Below are 23,085 nucleotides of genomic sequence, written 5' to 3'. Positions count from 1 at the left end.
AACACTTTTAGGAGACAGCCTGTAAGCACTGCCTGTGTTCTCACGGCGTAGGAGATTCACACAGCGAGGCAGATTTATGTTTTATTGAAAACCTTGCTACTGCCTTTAGTTCTTTGCTGTAACTGACATGCACTGAATACATTTTTATCTTCTCTCTATTTCCAGGAAGAGATGGCACCTCTTCCCACCTGGTGACACCAGTTTCCTTTATCCCACGAGGATCCCTTATGAGGAATCCAGCATATTCACCAAAGTCAACGTTGCCAACCCTGATCTGAAACGCTTTCCCAAGTTTAGGAATGCAACAGCCCATGTGGTTACACTCAGTCCAGGACAGGTACCATTCACATATGAGCTTTACATTACTTTAAAGATTTAGTAAATTATTTAACTAGCTAATTAAGGGCTAGGAAATCTTAACAAATTGACTGTGGAACTCCGCTCTCCCTACAGTCTGCACTCAGGCTTAGATACATTTCTCTCAGCATGGGAACTTTTTTTGCACAGTTACTTTACTAGCCTTTTTTGTACAAAAACCACAAACATTTGGAGAGTTAGTTCAATCGGCTGCCCAATTCTGTCACAGTTCTTCCAATCACCTCCAATTTGTCTACTTTAAAACTTTCTTGAACAGTACTCCAACCTGTCTACTCTGAAACCTGTATGTTCCATAAAATGTGTTTGATTAATGAGTGTGTAGAGCCAGCAAAGGAACTCATATTTTGATAGTGAATAACCTTCACCAGGGAACATTGGGCCAACTTGTTGCTTTAATAGCAGAGTATTACAATGATGATACTTGCATTTAGAGCACACACCATCCAGAGGTTTCACGGTGCTTTACAAGGATGTGAGGATATTATTAACCCTGTTTTAGTGAGAAAGTTCAGTTATAAGTGCCTGCCTTATAGTCACACAGGCAGTCAGCAGCAGTATGAGAGTAGGGCTCAGGACTCTTAATTCCTAGTCTTCTGCCATAAATAGCGTCCTTCTTTATTTAATCACCATGGTCTGTATTTGGAGTCTGAATTACCCTTTTTCATTTGTTCAGCAGTGCATGTCCTTGTAAAACACTCCTGCGCATCTCAAACTGTCAGGCCTTTCCAAAGGAATTTTGCAACTTTCATTGCTCTGACCGCTTAAGACAGTGGAGTTGCCGCTTGTACTGCCTTTTCACCCTTCTAGCAGATGCTGTCACCTCTTTTGACCTGCCAGCTCAGCGACTTATACAAGTGCTCCCTTGCCCCTAGCTGGCAAACCCAGCTGCCTTCAACAATTGAAATAACAGATTTTTGCTAATCTAGCTAACTTTGAGGAGAGAGTGAGGGGCACTCCTGTGAACTGGTGAGATGGCGGACTGGAGCAGGATAGTAGTTTCCAACAAGAGGATGATGTCTGTCAGCTGGGAAGAGTATGGTCTTCTGCTGGTACAGTTGCAAATGGGGAATCTGTGATCAACCTTCATTGTTTGCTATACATTAGCTCCTAGTCATACTCCTAAAGCAAATGATTAGTTTTGCATTCTGCACTTTGTAAGGTTGCAGTGTTCAATAATTTAAAGCACAAAGAACAAATTTTTCTATTGATAAAAATGCCACATCCATTCAGCACTGCATTATCCATGATCCCCAACACTATTTCAATTTACAATCTCCTTTGGAATGATCAAGTATGGTAGTGAACTTTTAATATGATTTTAATTTTAATTAGGCTTAAAGCAATTACAAGTTAATCTTGCTAGGAATAGAGATCTTGAGCCAGCTCAGTAATACAAGTTGTCTGCATTGCTGTGAAGGAGATACCGTTTGGATTTCTGGGGAGAAAGTTAATGCAGAGGCAATGATGGAGCAGTGAGGTATTGCCTTTATCCATTCTATCAGCGCCTTTTGGGCGATGCTTTCCAGCATCTCATCCAGAAGCTTATGGGGCAGGTGGCTGGGGACTGCTGCCGTTTGATGGAGAGGAAAGGAATGACCTAGAAGAACTCCTTTGTTAACAAGGGAGAGGATCCCTAAATAATAACAATCTTGATACATGCTTAGCAGTGGTTTTCATGTAGAAATAATACAATTACTGCAGAATTTGCAGCCAGCTTTATTTTGTGGTAATACATAGCATCTCCATTCCTTCCCAGAGGGTACGCAGAACATTTTGGATTACATATTGCAGCAATAAAGGGTTCAAAAATAAAGACAAAGGTGTTCTTAGATATTCAGGAGAGCACCTGCATGTAGGGTGAGTGCAGCTTTGAATATCAGAAACTTCATGTGCCTAATGCCACCTTCTGGTCGTTGTTTGCTACAAGTCATTTTTCTACACCCATTTAAGGCTTTAAAGCAGAATTCCTTCCTATAACATTGTACCAATGCACAATGCCTACTTCGATTGCATCCTTTGTGCCCTTTCACTGTGTTGTTCAGAGGTGAATCTCTGTTATGAATTTAGGTAGTTGGCTGAGACTTCAGTTTTAATAAGGTTTCATCTTGTACTTGACCAGTGGCTGTGGGCTGAATTTCCACAGAGGTCTTCATACAACTTCTGGTTATACATTAGTAATCTGTTCTCGATACAAATTATGATAACATTTAGATATCTAACATATTAAAATAGGCAGCTGAGTAGTTTTAGAGTTTGCAGCTGTACATGACTACATCCATAAAGTTACAAGCTCAAGTTGTATCACAAAAATAGAGGGGCTCCTTATAAATATTTGGACCTGTCCACCTATGTGAGGTTGCAAGGCTGAGTGGTAAGTATGGAGCACGAGGTTGACTGCTGGTGGATTTGTGCTCACTGAATTAGTGAGTTTTCACCCAAAGCATTAGTATTTTGTTTTATTTGTTCATAAATTCTACAGTATTTCTAGTATCACCTTGATTGTTTTCACAAATACACAAATACTGCTTAAGAGATCGCAAATGGGGCAAACCATGTTTGTTCTAGTATCTTCCACCCCATACTCTGGGACAAGTGTTAAGAGAGTTAGGGTAAGAAAGATTCGCTACCCTCATCTTAAACCCCATCCAGGACAGATGTCCTGTCTGCCATCAGTAGGAAGAACCTGGCACCTCTACAAGGCAATTCATCCTCCCTGTCTTATACAATTACAGGCCTGCAGGAACATTCATCCCATCTTGTCCTTCAGCACAGGCTATAAGAGAAGCCTATGCACATAGATGCTTAACTTTTTTGATGATTAAAAAGAGAGATGAATCCCACCTGAAAAGGCTACAAAAAACTGAGATGCTATACAAATACAAAATCATTGCTCATTCTTTCCTCTGCCCACTTCTCACCAGCTTCTTGCTTCCTTCCTGCTTGCTAATGTAATTGTTCTTAATCCATCTTCCTCTTAATCCACATCCATATAACTAGACAATGGTAAAAAAGACGAGAAAGCACATCTCAGCTTGTCTGAAGGTAGACATGTGAGGCTCCACACATCTGACCTCCTAATGGAGAGCAAGCACCTTGTACACTGGACTCCCATGAGTAATGCCATTCTCCCTCATGCTACCCCAGACAGGAGGGGTAGCGGACACCAGGACCCATGCTGTTACAGGCAGCACTCAGCTGCCCTGCTGCCTGCTCTCCTGCTTCCTGGCCCTGTGTCCCAGATGCAGCCTGGAGCCAGAGGAGCTGCGGTGCAGCTCTAGACACCAGAGATGTGAGGAAAGACCTAACTGAGCTAATCTCAGAGGCACATCGAGTCCGAGAAGGATGCTCCCTTCCAGCCTTGAAAAACATTGTCACAGTATGGGAAGAGTGATCTAAAAAATGATCAATGTTATTACTTACTGTCTCTCACCGTGGTCTGCTGCTCAGAAGCTCTCCTCCCTGCTTTTCTTGCCTGCTTTCTGAAAGTCTAAAGAAGCATGTCTCAAACTCAGTCTGTGTCCACAACTACAGTTATCACTAAGTTCCTGTGTATAGCTGTAGGGTTTTCTCTTTCTGTTCTACTGCAGTATCTTAACACACCGTGGGATCCACCTTGGCAGCCAGAGCTCACAACAGTGCAGGCAGACCTCTGACTTCCAACCCAACCCTGAGCAAGCAGAAATCTTCATGAAGTCAGGGAGGGATTTCCCTATATGACACCCTTTAAAGAAAAGGGGTGACAACTTCAGACTGCGCTTAAAGTGGGGAGCAGCAGAACAGTCTCAATAATCAAGAAAAATTTTAAAAAGGTGGTGTAGTAAGTCAGGAAATGCAGTAGTTCAAATTTTTTTTAAAAGGAAATAAAATGTTCCAGTTCAGAGTATATAAAATACTTTTTAAAAGGGTTTGCAGTGAAAAACTGCTTTTGTTGGAAAAGAGTTTAAGTGCTTTTAGTAAAGGAGAATTCAGAGTTTTCTGCAGCATTATGCATAGTAGATGGTTGATAATTCTGTTTTGGGGAAAGAAGAGGGGATTTTCACGTGGGAGACTACAGAGCTGGCCTCAGGTCACCCCATACGGAAGACTCTGTTCAACATGGCAGACAGACCAGCTCATCCTCTAGGCACCAGAAGTATCATCTCCATCACAGAAGAGACAGAGAATTTGGTGATTAAAACACCACTTGGCCTGCAACACACATGGAGAACCCCATGAGTGCACAAAAAGTCGAGCAAACCAAAGGTGAAAGCTGCCAGTTCCTGACTCTACTTTTCCACCTTTTCCCTGAGCTTCCCTCGATCCCTCACCTGGGTCACTATGGACACAGCATGGTAACAGCCCCATTCCCTTCCTGTCCGCAGTGCTTCTCTCCAGGACTGTGTCTGTGGTTCTGCTGTCAGTGGCCCTAGGCGCTCTGTTTCAGTGGGTGGGAAGACACCAGCTCAGGAGGGAGGCAGAGTAAGAAGCACCTTCCTGGCTCCAGGGCAGCCAGACACCGGCTAGACAGGGCATGGGCTGGGGTGGCAGCGCTCCCACAGAGTTGGCTGTGCATGCATTTATTTTATTTTTCATTGCCAGGGTTGCAAGCAGCTCTGGGATTTGCTTGGGTCCCCCCACAGCCCCCCATCTTTTTCTTCCCATCACACTGCCATTCTTTGGTGCTTCCTTTTCTTGCACATTTACACAAATATCTTTTCCTAATGAGCAGGAATTTCTTGGTATAATATTTCACTTCAGGGTATGTTCTCTCTTTGAAGCAATTCCACCTTTGCCCTACCTTTGCACTGTATCAAGTTAATCATGTCCATTGAGAATTTAAACCCGTTCTGTTCTCTGTGCTGTACAAGTCTTCAGCATTGCTCCGCTTGCTCTCCCAACTGTTCTTTTGGTTTCTTTCCTCCTGTTACAGACTAGAATTTTATTTTATCTTTTCTGGGATTTCTGTCCTACTTTGACTTCATGTGCTATATTTGCCTATCGCTAGCCTAAATATTAAAATTATCTGATTGGTTGCTGTTTAGATCAGTATCTTCCCAGCCTACAAAGCTAGACGTATTCTATAGAAAGCAGGCTAACACAAAATTGTCTCTTAGCTTGGAAAAGTTCTGTCTTGCTTTTGCAGTTTACATTTTCCCTGTAAAATGTTTGATGCATTTTTTCTGTGTGTTATTTCACTGTGGTTTACTTTCACATTTCCTATTGAAATGTAATTTCAAATGTAGCTAAATCTGTGTCCCATATTCATAAACATATGGAAGTCTGCTTTATTTTATTGTGGAATTGATAGTTGGGGGTGGTGGTGGTAGATTTTTCTTTTGGTTTTCTTGTAGGGTTTTTTTTTGCTTCTGGTTTGCAAACCTAGAAGAATAACAGTTTGTAAAAGTAGAAGAATCCTACTATACTTCTCTCTTTGCTGGATTCTTTTTTTGGTCTTCTGTTAGTTCTGTTGCTCCCTTGAGTAGCTGTATTTTTTTGGTTTTAATTACTTTTTTCCATTTCTTCGTCTTCCTTGAAGTTTTAGTCCTTTTGCTTTTTGATAATTTCAGTGTTCTTGCTGCCGTAAGTCCTTATTTTAACAAGCATAAGCTTGCCCAAAAATAAAGAGGGAGGGGCAAGTATCTTTATGGTACCTGTTTTGCCTCTGAGTCACAGCTCTGTAGCTCCTCTATAAATTGCATCAGCAAACAGTGCCAGCTGCAGAAGTACACAACTTTGCAGTTATTACCCTTAACCTGCTGGCAAGTAAAATCTGATTAGTCTCTCTAAAGACCAAGTTCGTCCTCTTTGGTTTGAAAAGACTGGACTAGATGGGGGGGATTGTATTTTCCTCCTAGCTATATGTCCTCTTCCCAAAGCAATTCTGTTTCTACTTTGCACGTTAATCAAGTTGAGCCAGCACGTTCCATTCCTAATTTCCATCTTGTTTTTTCCAGGCAGCCCTCTTACTGAAACTTTTATATACTTCCCTTAATTTGCCTCTTGCTTTTGTTCCGTTGCTACATACTCCCTCTGCACCATACCCCAATTCCCTAGTGTCTTCATCCACTTCTCCAGCATGTTGCAAGCTCAGCTCACTCTTCCTATGGAAGTCTCACAGTAAAGACCCCGTTGTTGGAAACAGCTACTTACTCCAGAAGCTATGCCTTCTTCTGTTGTATGCCAGAGTTTTCCAGGCTTCATTATACCCTGTCATTTGGATGGCACCCAGATTCTTTAACAGAGTGCAACGTAAGATCCCCTATAGAGCAGATGAATGGTTTTTGTATGATTCTGCTGTCAATGAAACATGGGCAAGCAGTTGCTAACAGATAAACCCATTGCAGCTAATGCAACTGCACTTTTCATTTAAAGTGTAGGTTTCTATGGTAAAAGCGCCACTCTGAAACTTGTTCTATGTAGAAAACATGTTTTGGCTTCAGTCTGTGTAGGGTTTCGTACACTTTTAGATGTCAGGAATAACTAATTGGTGATATATTTAAATAATGGCCCTCCACAGACTGACTTCCTTCTCTGTTTTGTATGCTGTACTGGATTAAAGTACAATTTCCAAATGTTTTTGACCTTTAGAGAGCCAATGCTTTTTTTGTTTGACTTAAATTGAAACCTGTGGAGAACATTTTGTCCTGTGGCCCAAAAATGACTGTGCTCTGACCGTCCTGTAAGTGTTTGTGGGACTAGGGCCTCAATCATTGTTTCCTACACAGACATTTTCTCATTAGCCGTGTTTTGATATAATGAAGCACAGGGCCATCTAGGTAGCAGAACATTCTTTTAAGTAATTTGTGTCTACCCAGAAAAAGAATTGTCTGCAATTCAGATACAGATCATTGCTTCACTTTCTCCATTCTGAAGCGTATATTTTTATCCATCTCTGACCATTTTTATTCCCTGTCAAAAACTATCTTTTATGCTTTTCTTGATAGCTCTATGTTAATCTAATGTTCAGTAATCTGTAAAGCTTGTACTATATCATCAAAACAACATTAGTGTCTTTGTACCGTAAAAGCCATGGGTTAGAATCAATTTTATGTCACAGCTATCATCCTGGTAATAGTTGCAAAGCTCTGATCTAAACTAGGTTGTCATGATTTCTGGGACACCTTCTTTTAAAAGCCTATCTACTAAAAGTGACAAGTTTAATACTGGTGAGTATTTACCAGAATTAAAGCTACATATTGTTAATCACCTAGATGAGCATTAGGATACCTGCTTTTTGGGGAAGCCAGCTGGCAGTCCTTCTAAAGGAGCTGGGAAGTCTGCTCAGTTGGAGAGTCCACAAAAGAATTCTTGCTTGGCTGAGACTTTCTCTAAAGCCCTGCTCTACCGCTACACCAGCTGCACTCCCTTTGTACAGCCAGACCTTGCTTACCTAGAACAGCTAGAAGGTTACAATCCTGCTTCACATGAGGAGGAGTTTGGATGAGAGGTAGTTCTGGATCATGTCTACTTCTTATATGATAATATTGATACAATGGAGGAGAGAGTGGGCATTTAAGTCTTGAGAAAAGGCTCTTTAGAAGAAAGAAATCAAGAAAGATCACCACCCACCCCTGTTCCTTGTCTCATTCTGCCTCTGCTAGTACCCTAATGTGATGTCTCCGATTCCAGGTCCTGCTTGTTCCAAGGCACTGGTGGCACTATGTGGAATCCATTGACCCCATCACCATCAGCATAAACTCTTGGATTGAACTGGTATTTTCCTTTTTATGTCATGGTGATGTAGCACTTCCATGTTTGCATATATTATAAAGAGTAGGAAAGCTGACACAATCCTGTCCCAGATTTGATGATCTCATGAAACACTTTTGAGCAGTTTCAATGGTACTTACATTTACATAGCATCTATTATCCTCAGGATCCCAGAAAACTTTGCAGACTTTCCTGTTCTACCAGCATCGTTTGTCAGCCACCACTAAAGTGCAGCTATGCTTTGCCAGTAGCACAATGTTCAATTCAAGGTTTTTGCTAGAGAAAGTGCAGGGAGAAAAAAGAAGCATCTCTAGCAAGAAAACAGTGAAAAGAATATGACCTGAGCAGAGAAATTATGCCAGTCAGTACTCAAGCTGCATTTCCTACTTAGCTGCATTGAGCAGGAACTTTTGTAAGGATGAAGGCTGAAGCATTTTGTCCCTTGCCTGCCAGGTTCAGCCCTATTGGGTGTGCTGTATTCAGAGGCTGGTGAGGGAAGAGCCCTTATGGATACAGTTTTTCCTGAAGAACCTTCCAAGGTTCCAGATCTGAAGCCCCAATTCAGCAGAAATCACGTGCAAATTTACCTCAATCAGGCAAACAATTAAACACAAGCTAAACTTTTCATGTCCAGTTTCTTATGGACTAGCTACCTTTGTGCTGAATAGTGAATGACAAAACAACAGCTTCACCTCAAGCACATGCTTACATGCAAAGCTAAATTAGAATTTAAACCAGATTAATGTGATAAGAAGGGGCAGAGGACTTTAGAATTTGCATTTCTCTGTGATAGTTTTCATTTGCCTGGAGTTGGATTTTCTCAAGTACTTAATTAATTTTCTTTTCCCCAGGCTTTGATTTTTCTTGCTCATGTTAACCAGTATGTATGGGATGGTTCCAGGGATATCATCTCAATGCTCCAGAAGGTTTTCTGATTCAAATAACTTTATCATTAATCCTAGCTTAATATAAAAAAGACCCTTTGAAACGGCCTGTGAAAGCTGCCTCACTAAAATACTTATTGCCTTTTTTTTTTTCTTTTTTTTTTTTAAAAAAAACCCCTTTATTAGACTGGAAATCTGCAGGGGAATGAACACGTGTTCAACTGCTCTTCAAAGACTACACATTTCTTACACCAACATCAAACCAAGCATTTGCAGAGTAGAGGAATTCACTTGGGTGTTGCCCTCATGGAGAAATTTTCCAGATGAGACTGTTTTTAGAAATGACAGCAGGTTGACAGCCCATACCGAGTTCTTATATAGCCCTAAGTACAGTCAGGCCGCATCCAGTGCCAGGGAGAGCACCAACAATGTTGTAGGGCAATCATTTAAGCTTGCTTTAAATTGGAGCAGCCTTTGAGGTGATTCAGAGGAACTGGCTGTGTGCCCCGTGCTTGGAAGGACCCTGACGTCAACACACACACTTGTACCCTAAGCTGTGCCTCACAAATTGTCCCCCTCTGGAGGAGCAGGTCAGGACTGGATCAGTTGTGCCAGGCTGGTAACTCCCAGGTGGCTGGGTGGTGTGTTAGCTATAGCATTTCTAGCTGTTCTTATGTGCTATAAGGAAAAAAAAAAAAAATAGCGGAGCTAAACTCCATGGCCTTTCTGGTCGTAAAGGTCTTGCACAAGTCGCCAAGATCCTGTTTGGTGACAGCGAGAGCAGGTAGTTGTGTATGGCATCATGAGCAGAGGAGTGTTTGCTGGATCTTGCTAATGAATGACACAGACACTCTCCCTCCCCAGATATAAAAAGCTGCCATAAACAAGTGTAGCTATTGCAACCCAGGTGAAAGTTCCTTACAGAAAGTATCCCTACAGCTGATGATAGCAGCCCTGTTAGGTGTTGGGCAGTCCATCTATGAAAATAAGTTCTGACATGGATGCTAAAAGACAATACTGAGAACATTTCCATTACTAAATCAAGCAGTTCTTGCTTGCAGCTCTTACCTGCCAATATGAAAGCAGCTGATGTGAATCACGCCAACATCTATAGTCCTAGTGAAACCATTAACTATATTGGCAAGACTTTAGAGTAGAAGTTAAATTTGTTTTCAGCTGGATGTGAGCTACTTAAAGTATTCCTTGCTTCCTAATATGCTCTCATGCAATCAGTACAACCCTGTTATTCTGCAGACCAGGATGAATACTAGGAGTGCAACACCTTAAATAATTTCCACATGTAGATACCAAACTCTGTTTTGGGGGCTTGTTATACAAGGCCATTAATAAGCCAAGCATCCAAAGCCACAAAATACTAAGAGCACTTCCCCCTGCTTCTATCCCAAATTCTGCTCAGGGTTCCAGAATTAATTACTGCCTTCAACACTCATACTAGCAAGATGCATGGTTTGCTTGACGTTCCCCAAAGCCACAATTAGGTAGTTCAGGGCTGTGGGTTGACAAGGTTACATCTTTCTTCCAAAACTTCTATGTCTAAGCATCTCAATGAAAGCCAATTTACATATCCACTTCTATGCACTTGTCATTGAAATAACTATATCACCCATCTTGTTTGGAGTCTTATTGTCTCCTTCCACATACAAGAAATTCAGTTAAGTAGGAAAGAAAGCTTAAAAAGGTCCTATAAAGTTTTGTTCGGTTATCCTAAACTAGCTAGTACCCAGCTGCACAAGGGGATGATGCAGAAAGTGAAGGCCTGAAACAAAGAACCAGTTACTAACTTAGTATTTAGTTTTGCGGGAGTGCTTTCAGAGGAAACATGTTTTTCCTTCTGCTTACGTTTAAAACTGCAGCAGTTATGTCAGCTACTGTTACATGATAAAATATTTGCTGGATTTCCTTAAGACTCACTTTTGTGCCTCTGTAGCCCCCAGATAGTTGCTGCCTTGCTGTAACATCCTGTGTGTTTTAAGTACTTAAATTAGACATAATACGTAGATACATAAAATTTGCTATGTACTTTCAAGGTCCTTCTAGTCCTAAAGAGCTATATAAATGCATACATTAATTAAATGCTAACATTGCATTGTAATTTCAAGCACCAGATTCAATTAACAGAACACTAGTAAGAAAAAAAATTATATACACACACTAGAATATTTTTTGCAAATCCTTATTCAGATGAGTAGTCACACCAAAGCCTGTGCTGTTACTCATGTGGGGGCTGTATGCATGTGTAGGAGCATCGAAAGTCTGAAGCCTTTCACTGGCTTCATATACATGAGTATGGCTTTCAAACTAAGGCCATCCATTTAGTTCTTCCCAAGAACTTTGACGTTTCTGCAGAGACCCAAGTGCTAACCTATCTCCAAACACTTTCTGTTCCCTTGCGGCAGGATGCAGATCATGAAGCCCGTGTAGAAGAAGCAATAACTCGAATGCTGGTATGTGCCATAAAATCAGCAGAAAATCCCGGTGATGGAGATCTCTGGCTAAATCCCACAGAGGTAAGCCTTCTCTTGCTCCCGTTATAGCAGTGATAACAGAGAATTACTGACATTTTGCTTAGCTCCCCCTGAGTCTTTCTGCTGCCTGAGAAAGAGAATTTTAAATTCCTTCCTTTCACGTAGCAAAAGTAATTAATGGAAGATAATAATGCAACACTGAATTGAAACCTCCTTTTAACTGAGTGTATCCTGGGTGTTTTCTTAGGTTGAGGCAACATCCCATGAAATCAATCTACAGTACCTGAATAAAGCAGTGTCTGCATATTTCAATTGCCAAAAGGCAAGTGTGTCAGAGCAGGCACGTCCCAGCAGCACTGGTGCAGAGCAAAGGACAAGCGCCTCACGCAAGAGGAAGAAAAAGAAAGTTGGCTGTGAACCAGAGGGCTGCAGATTACTAACCCATGAATTTGGCTTTTCAACATTTAAAGCAGAAAAGTTGCAGCAAATACCTTTTGGACCTCATCTTATTGAAGTTTTACCACAGTCTCAAGAAACAAGCTCGATGGGTGCAGTTGCAGTTGGAAGTGACAGTAGAGATCCCCATGAAAATGAAGGAGGACATTTTGGAAAGTTACACTGCACCAGGAAGCAATTGGTAATGAGTAATGACTGTGAAACGCCTGCACATCAAATGGATTCAGACAGCAGTCCAAACGCCTCGCAAACAGCCCTTTCTACCAATGATTTGCTAGACTGTTTGGTTAATCCGCATGTCATCAGTTTAGTGGCTCAGCTGCTGTTGGAGAGAACAAGAGTTTAGTGACAGAGTGCTTTATCATTTCTGAAATAAATCAAATGGCAGCCTTATTCTGGGTGTTTAAGCTCAGTAATAATTGAATGTTTCATTTCAAATAATTTTTAGGTACAGACACAGTTAATGGTTAAGTGGCAGACTGAAGCTGAGCTGAAAGAAGAATAACTGGTTAATGATGGCTGGGAAGAGACAGGTGTGTTTAGTCAGAGCGCTCCTCAGTGTTATAAACAAAACAGAGCATACACAGTTATAATCCCACCTTGTTGTGTGGATGGGATCTTTAAAATGTTCTACAGCTCTGAGCATTGGCTGGGGACAACTGTGCAGAAACAAGCAGGCTCTGCATTTCAGGGGGTAACAGCATGGGCTGTAATTCTTCCTGGATTAAGTTTGCTAGACCTAAACTGCCAGAAGGGGGGGATGTCATGTTCTTGCAGCGGTTTCTTGGGTTTTGGGGTTTTTTTTTTCCTTTTAAACGGGAGCAGCCTCACTGTACTGACCAACAGCTTCAGTCTGAGCACCCTCGCTGCCCCAGGAACCAGGCAAACTAGCTCTGGTCTCAAGGCATCCCTCACCACAACGGTGAATCCTGCAAGCAGCAGTCACTAGGAATGAATGTGGCTTAGCCATATTGAAGAGATACTGCAGCACTTAATGCTTCACAGCTGGGGTCAGAATTGGAAAGCAGACTTGAAGCTAGATGCATTTGATCCATGTCTACGTTCAAGTAATAGACTTGATTCATCCCCACAGGCATGGGGATTGCAGCTTGCACCTTCCCGAGAGGAAGACTCATCCCAGCAGAAAGATTAGTGCTCTGGGCCTCAGGGGGGGCAACTTAAGTCCTTAAGAGGCATACCAGAGACACTGAACCCTGCGCTTGCTCACACCCCTCTACTGCCAAAGCTGGTCAGCAGCTGGAGGGCTGAAAAAGCACTTCTGTGCTGTCCTTCAACACCGCACTTCCAGGGCTGGGAAGATGCAGAGTAGCATCACTAGTGAAACAAGCATGGCTTGACGATAGACTTAGGAGGTGGTTACATAGCAGAGGGGGACTAAGTGGGAGAAGGTAGACTGACTTACTGTGGACTGCAGCCCTTGACCACATGTAAAGTAAAATGGTCAATAAGTGATCAGTTGACCACTTTAGAAATAGTGCATTCAAATAAACCTAACCTCAGCCAAGAGGTACTGCACTCACTAATGCATCTACTTCCTTCCACAAAATAGCGTAAGTTTAGTCACAAAGCTCTATGAGGGAGCAAGACAAAAGCCCTTAGCAAGAAAGCAGCCTTCAGCTGGTTCAGAAACACTTCTGAAGCTGGGAGACAAGAGGCCATCAGGAAGTTACTGTTATGATTTATTTAAAGCCAGATGAGCAGTTCCCTATCTCTAAGGAACAAAATAAAGCAGTTACGACTTTCTAGCCTCTGTCCTACTCTTTACCATAACAATCAAAATTTAATGACTTTTTTTCTTTTGGTTGTAAGTGGTTGCTGTGCAAGACCATCCTTTCTTCAAAGTATAGTAGTCCTTGGATTTGTTTTTGAAGGCTGGGCGGTCCTTTGATTAAAAGGTTATGGAACTTGAAAATATAGGGAAGAAGGTGGGTTAACACTGAAGCTGTGCATGGAGGCTTGGAAAAAAAACTGCAAAGAAAGCTGCTGAGATCTTCTGGGATGCTCTCGCCTCCTCTGCTTTCTGTCTGCGCTGGCAACAGCGAGTGGCGTTTGCCCTAGCCGTAGCTTCAGAGGGGTTCTTCTGGGACAACTGCTGTGAAGCCTTTGCTGTCAAAACTTATCTTTGCTCATGTCTACTAGCACCTACAAACGAGTTTCTATCATTAACCTGTTTCCACATTCATAATCCTGCACCACCAGCCCTCTATTTCCTGATATTTCCTTTGCCTGATGCCTATTCCCTGCTAAATACATGAACCTAGTGCTGTTCTCACAAATATCACCTTCCAGCAATTTATAGTTAAAAATCATGATGGCAAAAGTGCTTTCTCTCTGCTTCTATACAGATTGTGTGCTGGCAGGGCCCTGATGGACTATGGTAAGCACTCTAGATATGCACCAACAGGTCAGAAATCCAGAAAACCTTGCCATTTAACCGCTCCCCTCCCCCCCAAAAAACCTAATACACTTGGAAAAGGATTAAATTGAAAAAGCTCAAAGATTCACATTTAACAAGCACAGAAACCTTATCCTGATGGGCCCTTTTGGGTGCGGTTACTTCAGCTACTGGATGGGGCAGGATTTAGCTCTCATTCCTCTGGCTGGCTGGGAAGGAAGGACGAAACGAAGCGGTACACATAGTTTGCTGGAGACCTTGGCTTTGAAAGTGACTGAGAGTTAATAGTAGGGGCCATATCAGCTCTGTCTTCAACCTAGAAGTGTGCAGTTTCAAATGTCCTGCTCTACCCTCGTAATTGGGCTCAGACCCTGATGACAGCTATGTATCATTTTCAGATGTATCATTTTCAGCAGCAACCTGCAGGCAAGATGTGATTCTCAGTGGCATCTGAGAAAATCCACTTTTCTTGTTTTATGTTAATACACCAAACTGTCTCAATGGGGTTGCACCACTGCAACGAGACCAGAATTTAATAAACAGCCCCGTTGACAGAGTTCATGTTTGTGTGTTGGCACTGCTGTGCCAAAAGGATTAAAAATTAGTTAGGAAACGTCTTAGTCACATCTGCTGCCTTTAGTGATTCACCAGGCTCTGAGGGAGCAGATCTGTAGAATATGGCAGCCCCGTTTCAATACATGGGGGCATCTCAGCAGAGCCGTGCTTTAGCGACAGCCTGCTTCTGTCCTGCTGCTGCACTTGCCTCCTTTCCCAGGCTGACCAGAGGGGCTGGGACCAGTCAGTGATCACTGCTGCTGGGAGCAGTTGCAATGGGGAGGAGGGGTTGCAAATGCTTCATTTTAATTCACTGAGCAAAAATAGTCTTGCAATAAAAAAGCTTTTGTATCTAGAACAGATACAGGTGGGGGAGGAAAAGCACAGGCAGTAAAGTGGAGGGGGTGGACGGCAACACCGCCTTCCAGTCCCCACAACGTGAGCTTCCTTAGCTTAAGCTTTCCTCCCAATGCACAGATCATTTTAACATACCCCCCACGATATCTACACTGAACGTTTTCTTCCTTTGTATTCAGAATGACTGTCCTTGAAAAGGCTCGTTGAACATTTCGAAGGTCTTCACAGGACTTGCCCCTGTGGGCAGAGGCTCCGATGCCTGTGTCGGAGAACCTGTCTCAGACTCTGTGTGGGAGCAGCCGTTCTCACAAGTCTGAGCCACGTGTGTTCAGAGGCGCATCGCTCGCTGCTCTAGACAAATACCCTCTGTCTGGGGAGAGTCTCAGTTTATGCCTGTCCAGGTGCAGCCCATGATTTAAGGGCCAGGCTGTAGCCAGAAGCCATTAGCAAAGGGGACAGGGAGGAGAGCGAGCGAGCCTGTTTAGGATGCTAGGCAAAAGCACCAGAAGGACTTTGTGTCTCAAAGGTGCAATATAAAAATCTCAGTCATACACTAGGCACACAGGGGTAGAGAGAGAAATGACCACAAATTCAGAAAGTCACGTATGGCAAATGGCTCACACACCAATAAGAGAAATTTATAGCTCTGACCCGATTCGCAGGATACTGAATGCCGTGATTTCTGACACCATTTCTAAATTCATGGCCACTGGGTGGAGAAGCTCAGACAAGTTTCTACATATTCATAGCGTTAAAAATAAATGATTTCTGACCTCTCTGGTGACAGCCTGGCTCGATGAAGAGCAGGAACCCAGCATCTAGCCCTCTGCAACCACTAAAAGAAAACTTTCTTTCGCCCCCCAAAAGAGTATCTCCTGCTCACTGTCAGCAGTGGGCATGGCAACAGCTGAGATGGTGGCCTGGAGCCATCAGCAGGGTGGTCACAGTGGCGACGTGCTCACAATCTCTGCTTTAGCTGAGTGAGGGTAAGTGGTTGTCACTGCATGGCTCAGTGATGAAGTTAAAGCCGTGCTCCAGCCCAGGGGCCAGTCCAAGCAGCAGGCCGGCCAGCATGTTCGTCTCCCCATGCACGTCCCGTCCGTCCCCATTACCTGATGGAAACCCTGGGTCTTCCCTGCCCCAAAATTGGGTTTACAAAGTGGTTCACAGACCAGTTTGGTTTGTCTCCCCTAGGCTGTTTGACGTTGCTACTTTGTCCCTAAGCACAGCCCTCACCTAAAGGGATTTGCACTTCGCTTGTCTGCAAAGAAAAAACCATACCCAAATCAAAAAGTCCCACCCCTCAAGAGAGCAGGAAGGGAAAACCGCAAGTAGTTACAATTTCCAGAGTTTTAGTCTTTCACTGAAAACCTCCCCACTACATTTCAGTGGGTACCATTTTATTTCACAGCACTATTTCCCTCCACATTCACATCTCTAGGGACTTCTGCTCTGGCTCCGTTTGCTTGATGCCACAGAGCAACTCAATTGCAGAGCCGTGACATGTTATAACGTTAACCATAAATTGAAGTTTTAACTAACAAACGTGGCATATTGAAGAGGCAGAGAGAATCCTTCCACAGTGCTAACTGCCTTTTAAAATAAAGGCAGTGCTACAAATCAGTACTTTTGCCAATTAGTAAGCTCCTTGCTGTGTTTTTTGGCTACAAATATGAACTGTTTGGGTGTATGGCACGGGCAGGCTTCCTCTTTGGGGGAGTTCCCTGACATTTCTGATGTTACTACAACAGTGGCTGATGGGGAAAGACCATTGCAAACGGGTGGCCTGGTTTTACCACCCAGTTCATCTGAATGGGTGAGGAAAAGGAGCCTAGCTCTTCTGCACCATGCTTTTCTGTCCTCTGGGTGAAGAGGTCTGATCCCATAGCGAGATGGGGACAGATGTTGCCACATCAGCTGAAGGGGCAGTGGGCCAATGGCACCTCTGCCTGAAAAGCCACACATTTCGGAGCTGTGGTTTTGGAGACATCCCAAGTGGATGCTCCGCCAGACATTTATTTCTCCATCTAATTGGTAGGGTTTGTCCATCTTAATGTGGTGACTGGGAGCTAGAAGCTCTGGTCACCGTGGGACATTCAGCTTGGCAGGACCACAGCATCCAGGGCTCTGGGGAAGACCGTAGGGCAGTGGAGACCAGGGGTGGCAGGTGCTGTGGGTCAGGGACAGGGGGAGGATTTTTGTGAAAGTCTCCCAGAGACCCTGGGAACACAAGCAGAAACCCAGGAGCTCTCTGACCTCCCAGGGCCCCTGTGCTGGGGGACCTGGGGAGCCCTGCCGCAGGTAAAGGTATCCCACAAGCCAGAAGTGTTGCTTTGCAGCCAAATCTCACGTGCGTTACAGCTGTCCTGGTCCTTGTGTTATTGCTTACCTATTTACAAGGGCAGTGTGACAGAAGAGACATGGCTAGCTCCCCGCTCAGCACATGTTACAGTTTCTCAGTAAACTCTAGCTCTAGGTTTTGAGGGTGCAAACTTTGCTCCTTCCAAAGGTCTGGTGAGATTGCCCCAGCAACGAGTTCTGATTCCTTGTGGTGACCCAAAAAAATCACTTTATGAAGGTCTGAAGCTGACACTTCAAGAACCAAAGAACTTTGAAACCTAATTTCCCAGCAAAAGAGGTGGGCCTGCATCTTTCCAGATCAGAAAGGTCGCTCACAAAAAGGGGTTTCATCTCCCTGGTGGCTATTTGATTTGTGTGGAGCCACTCTCTGCCCCATCACTGCCATGGGGAGGGCACCTCTGAGCTTCCATGGCAGCCAGAGGGTTAAACTTGTTCCTAAATTCCTCTCTCACCCCTGCCATGCCCCCTCCTCCTGCTCCCCACAGCCTGAGCGATGCCCATTCAAAGCACCAGGCAATAAAACTCACCCTTCCCATTTAACCAGCACTGGCCTTGTCCTGGCAGGGCACATGAATCCAGTCCAATTAGCACAGCCCTAACAAAGCTGGCTGAAAAACCACTATTAAAATGAAAAATGGTGTGTAAATAGAAGGCAGAGCAAGCGGGGCCATAATACAACTTATTGCTATCCCCAGATGAACAGCCTCATAAGTTACAAGGAGCTCAATGCCTCGCCTGAGTTTTCGCCTGTTTTTCCCTGGGGAGGTGATGCATCACCTCCGCCCCGCACTCTGCATTCGCTCAGAGCTTTGGGTTTTTATCCAAAGAGATTAGTAACTCTGCCGCGGTTAAAAACAGAGATTTCTGCTACGTAGCGATAGTTCATTGAAATGTGGTTTAATTCCTTTTTTGCTGCTACCTTGGCTGAAAGCTAAAGGATTACAGAGATTGACGCCACGCCCTGCACATCATTGCTGCTTTAGCCACGACTGTCTTCTGCTGATACCCCAACAGCCCCATCTTCCACCCAAGGGTGGTCCCCTGGGGACAACCCAGCCTGGGTGAGCCTCTTCGTCTTCCAGCTAGGGACGTGATGGGATCAAAGGTCTCTGAATCACCAATGTACTTGACAAAGCATATGAATAGACCCAATTGCCACCAAGTTACACCCATGAGGAGGAGCCTTATGGGCAGATCAAGGCCAGAGAGCAACAAGGCCAACTCCAGGATACAATACATGCCATCAGAAGCATCCCCAGGCCCATGGCTGTTTTTCTGTGTCTGCCGGCCTCGTTATTACCATTTTTAATTTCAAAATAATGTTTAAAACTCTTTTAGAAGAAACACTAGAGCATGGACTGGTAGAAAACAAGCCTGCCCTGGCTGGGGCAAGAGAGAAAAGAAGAGATGGCCAAGCAGGTCTTTCCCATCTCTTCCTCTTTGGAGAGTTAATTAGCAAGGTAATGGTATTTGTGCATTTACTGCATGCGCTGATTACAATAAATTTCGTCCTGCATGTTAAAGTCAAAAACATCACGCATCTGCCAAAAAGCAATCAGGACCAATTAATGAAGATATAATTTCCCCAGATGCTGCTATTAACATAATTCACAGTGTTCCTAGCAACATGAATATAATTAACCCAGTTAACCAGAGCTCTCATCACCGCTGCACTGAGCTGCCTGTGCCCACAGAAGAGCCTTGCTGAGCCCTGTGCATGGGTGGCACGTCCGCAGGGCTGCAGGTCAGAACTGTTCCCCGCTCCCCCTCCTCTGGGGGTGGGTTTGGGAGTTACGGACGTGGCTCTCAGCCCAGCAGTGACAAAGGCTCTTCTTAGAACCAGGACAACACAACAGCCCTTACCCCACACAGTTCATATGACTCAAATGCATCTCTCCAATGGGATGGGTAACACTGCTCCAATGGAGCAGACCCGCCCCAGTCCTGGAAAAGGCGCATACTCGGTTGGTCAAACACATGGCAAAAATTAAGACAGTCCCTTAACCCAGGGTGCCCTCCAGCTCTTTTTTCTGGATTCGTATCCTGCATAATGATGCGGTAAGCACACAGCTTTGCCTTCACCACCATCTGAAGCAAAACAACTTACTGTTGGAGAGCAGCAGGACAAGCTGGGAGCCAAGAGTGACCCTCACCGATGGGGTGCAGGCCTACAGGGGCTGGTACCTGGGTCCATTGACACTTCCACACACAGTGAGCCGTGAACCAGGTCCAGGGTCCCACCAGAGCCCAGCAGCTGGGAGCAAAAGGAGCCAGGGCTGGAGAGATTTGACAGCACAGGTCTAAAGTCCCTTCTGGAGGCGAGGCTCAGGCCAGAATTGCTAGCCCAGGGCTGAGCTGAAATGGGGCTCCAGAGCCTGTGGGTGGATGTGGATCCCAGGGGAGGCTGGGCAGGGCCATTAGGGCCTTCAGGTGCTTCTCCAGTGATAACAGAGGGTGAGCAACCATCAAATGCTTTACGTACTGCAGCCTGGGCTTGCTGTGGGCAGGTGATGCTGCTGGGGAAGGGCAGCAGCGGTGGGATTTCCTTCCTAGTCTGTCCTAATTCACCCTGGGGTGAGAAAGAGGAGAAGATGAAGGTTCAGGTGTTCAGATCAAAGTTCAGGGTTTTCCCAGTGCCTTGGTCCTTGCTGAGCGGAGGCAAAAGTCTCATCCTGTGCCTGTGTCTCTGTCTTGCTCTCACCTGATCACTCTCCAAACCCAGGAGGCAGGAGCTGGAGCTGCCCTTGGGAAAGGGAGGACTGAGCCTCTTGCAGCTCCCCCGGGCCACGTTTTAGTGGCAAAGCAGGATCGCTGCCTGCTTTCAGGGCTGAGTGCAGGCAAGATGCTTTAGCCAGTCCTAATAGCTTGCACAAAATTATTTCAATTTTCCCCGATTTGAGAGGAGAACTGAAGTTTTACAGTGGTCAAAATTGGTCAGAAGCAGCAGTTTCACCCATGTCTGAGTATGCCCTGAAAGGATTTCTGGGTTGGATTTTTGAGCTGGGTTTTATTTCATATCCCCCCCCCCCCCCCCCCCCGCTTTCAATGAAATTTCACATCAAAAAACCATGGGCAGCATTTCTAAAAAGCTCAAAAAAGTTGGAAGGGCTTTCCCCTCCTGAGGGAAGAGCCCCTGATTTCTCTCCTAGTCTTTTTTCTGGTGAGAGACAAAAAAAGAAAGGGGACATTAAAAATTAATGAATACTGGGGGTTTTTTCCCACAAGTGTGGAAAGTTTTCAAATGAATTTAAACTATTCAGTTCTTTCTTTTGATAGCTTTGGTCAATAGGAAGTTGATTTCCCAGCCAGCTCCAGGAGCACCTTGAAGCTCATAAAATTTGGAGAAACATTGACCAAACCCCATTTCCTAGCTTGAGACCACCAGTGCTTTAAATAATTCATCCAGTTTCTTGCAGATTGATTTAACTCAAATCACCTGAAAACACTAGGCTTAAAAATGGGGGTAATCTGCTGTGTCAGAAAAAGCAGGACATTTTAATGAAAGTACAGACCTTTCTAAACCAGTGAGTAGTTTAACAATTACCTGATATAATAACATGTAAAAAGATGCTATGGACAAAGGTGAGATCATTCATGTTAATTAAAATGTCTGAGCAGCAACACTCCCACCTTAATAGTGGATTTAAGCTGCGGTGTTGTAAAGTGATGATAGAACGGTCATTGCTTTCGTGTAATTAAGGAAGAAATAGAGAATTAACAAGTGCCTTCGCGGAGGGCCGGGGAAACGCTGCCAGCTCCTCACGGTCACTGAGCAGCTGGTTTTGGGGGGGGGGCGGTTCCTGGGCACTAGTGGGAAAGCAAAGGGACAGGGAGGGAGGTGTTGGGGTGAGAGGCTGCCACTGGTGTGGGCAGCTGCTCCCCCCGGGGATTGCCTGGATCCTGCGCTGAGAATGGTCAGGATGCCCCCTGATCCCAAAAGTGACGCCCATTTGCTTTTCCCCGTGTCCGCAGCCCTCCTGCCTTTCGCCCTTTCTCTGAGAGATGCGGCCACCGAACTGGACTGGCTGCGAGCACCAGGGACAACTTGATGACACATTTCGAGGCATTTTCTGTGCAATGTGCTGCCCTTTCCCATCCTCTCCCCACGGATGGTGGGCGCTCCCCTAAATCCCAGCAAGCCTCGGCCGCACAGGCTGCCTGGGCTGCGCCGCTACCCCAGGAAGGTATGAAATATTCATCAGCAAAAGTGAGCGAGAAAGTGAGCGATTGACTCCGTGGCCAGGCGATTAAGGTACAGGCGAGGGGGAGCTCAATTATTCATAACCAGCAGAGCGGCTTCGATAGCAGGGAGAGCAGAGCCTCCCAGCACCCTGCTGCCAGCGGCCGGAAACCCCCCGGGTGAAAGAGATACCCCCTCTAGCTGCTTCCCTGTCCTCATCCCATCGGCGTTTGCCCCTCCACTGCAAGGGATGCAATTTGGTCCCCAAACCCCAGAGTGGGGCTGAGACTGCATGCCCAAAAGGAGGGACTTGGAGGGAGGGAGCCCCGGTGCTGGTCCCGCATGATCCCCTCCATCCCTCATCTGCAAGATGGAGATAGTAACCCTGGTGGGGGTGCGTGGGGTGGGGGATTAAAATGTCTAAGGCATCATAGAAAAGCAAGTTAGGAAATCCGGTCCCTCCTGGCGAGCAGCGATAACACCTCGCTGGGCTGCAGCAAGGTGCAATGCCCAAACTCCCCCGCCTGCCCGGAGGTCTCCCGGTGGCACGGGGGGACCATCACCCTGTGTCCTTCCAGATGTTGGGCTCTGCCTGCTCCCACCACAGAGCACCCAAATACATGCCCGCATGGTGGTGCAGGTTGGGGCCGCAGGAGGATTGTCTCCAGCGCCTGAGAGCACCAGCCCCACCAATGCACAGCATGTGCCAAGGTGGCTTTTTGAACAAAGCTTGCTTTCTTTTTTTTTTTTTGCATCACAGTAATTCTTTTATTCCATCAGCTACAGAAAATCGATGCGTCTTTTCAGTTCAAAGTCCTGGCTTGAAGCTTTTGGTCCCTTAAATTAGCTTCCCGTGATTTAAGGGGAGGCAAAATCCCTCTCTGGTGCCAACCGCTGTGACACCTTCCCAGGAGAAGCCCCACCGCAGAAAGGCAACACAACAGCACGAGGTGTCAGAGGGGCCGAGCCCCCATCCCCTGCCCCTTCGCCCTCCCACCCCCCGGCCACCCCCCAGAGCACCTTCTCCCCCAGTTCACGACCGTGGCTCTGCCAGGGTCAGCTCCTCCGCTCCTCCATGGATGGGGAGGGGATCGGTGCCAGCGGGACCCCCAGCTCCCAGAGGGTGCCTGCAGGAACAGCCCTGTGCCACCGAAACCCCGTAGTGTCCTTTTTACTGGCAAATGGCGCAAAATCGGTGGAGAAATCACTCAAGCGTGGCAAACATGGCGTGCTGGGAGGCCATTTCCAGCCCCACTCCTGGGAGTGCTGCGGCACCCGCATACTAATCCAGCCAGATGTTATTAAAGCCTTGATCAACTTAAA

The 23,085-nt window shown here is 45.3% G+C and overlaps 1 protein-coding gene across 2 annotated transcripts in view; it reads left to right on the top strand.

The window, feature by feature from the left end:
* HSPBAP1 (HSPB1 associated protein 1) overlaps positions 1–13,659 on the top strand; it is a 40,012-nt gene extending 26,353 nt beyond the window's left edge. The window contains exons 5-8 of one of the 2 annotated variants that reach the window (XM_076342968.1): positions 166–337; positions 7,987–8,070; positions 11,369–11,479; positions 11,685–13,659. In XM_076342968.1, coding sequence (XP_076199083.1) covers positions 166–337; positions 7,987–8,070; positions 11,369–11,479; positions 11,685–12,239 — 922 coding nt within the window. In that variant the 3' untranslated portion in view covers positions 12,240–13,659. The remainder of the gene's footprint in view (positions 1–165; positions 338–7,986; positions 8,071–11,368; positions 11,480–11,684) is intronic. The other variant, XM_076342969.1, reaches the window with a different exon arrangement.
* Positions 13,660–23,085: the final 9,426 nt, after the last annotated feature.

Source organism: Aptenodytes patagonicus, chromosome 6 (genome assembly GCF_965638725.1).
Source record: "Aptenodytes patagonicus chromosome 6, bAptPat1.pri.cur, whole genome shotgun sequence".
Lineage (NCBI taxonomy): Eukaryota > Metazoa > Chordata > Aves > Sphenisciformes > Spheniscidae > Aptenodytes > Aptenodytes patagonicus.
This window is presented reverse-complemented; position numbering and strand designations above follow the sequence as displayed.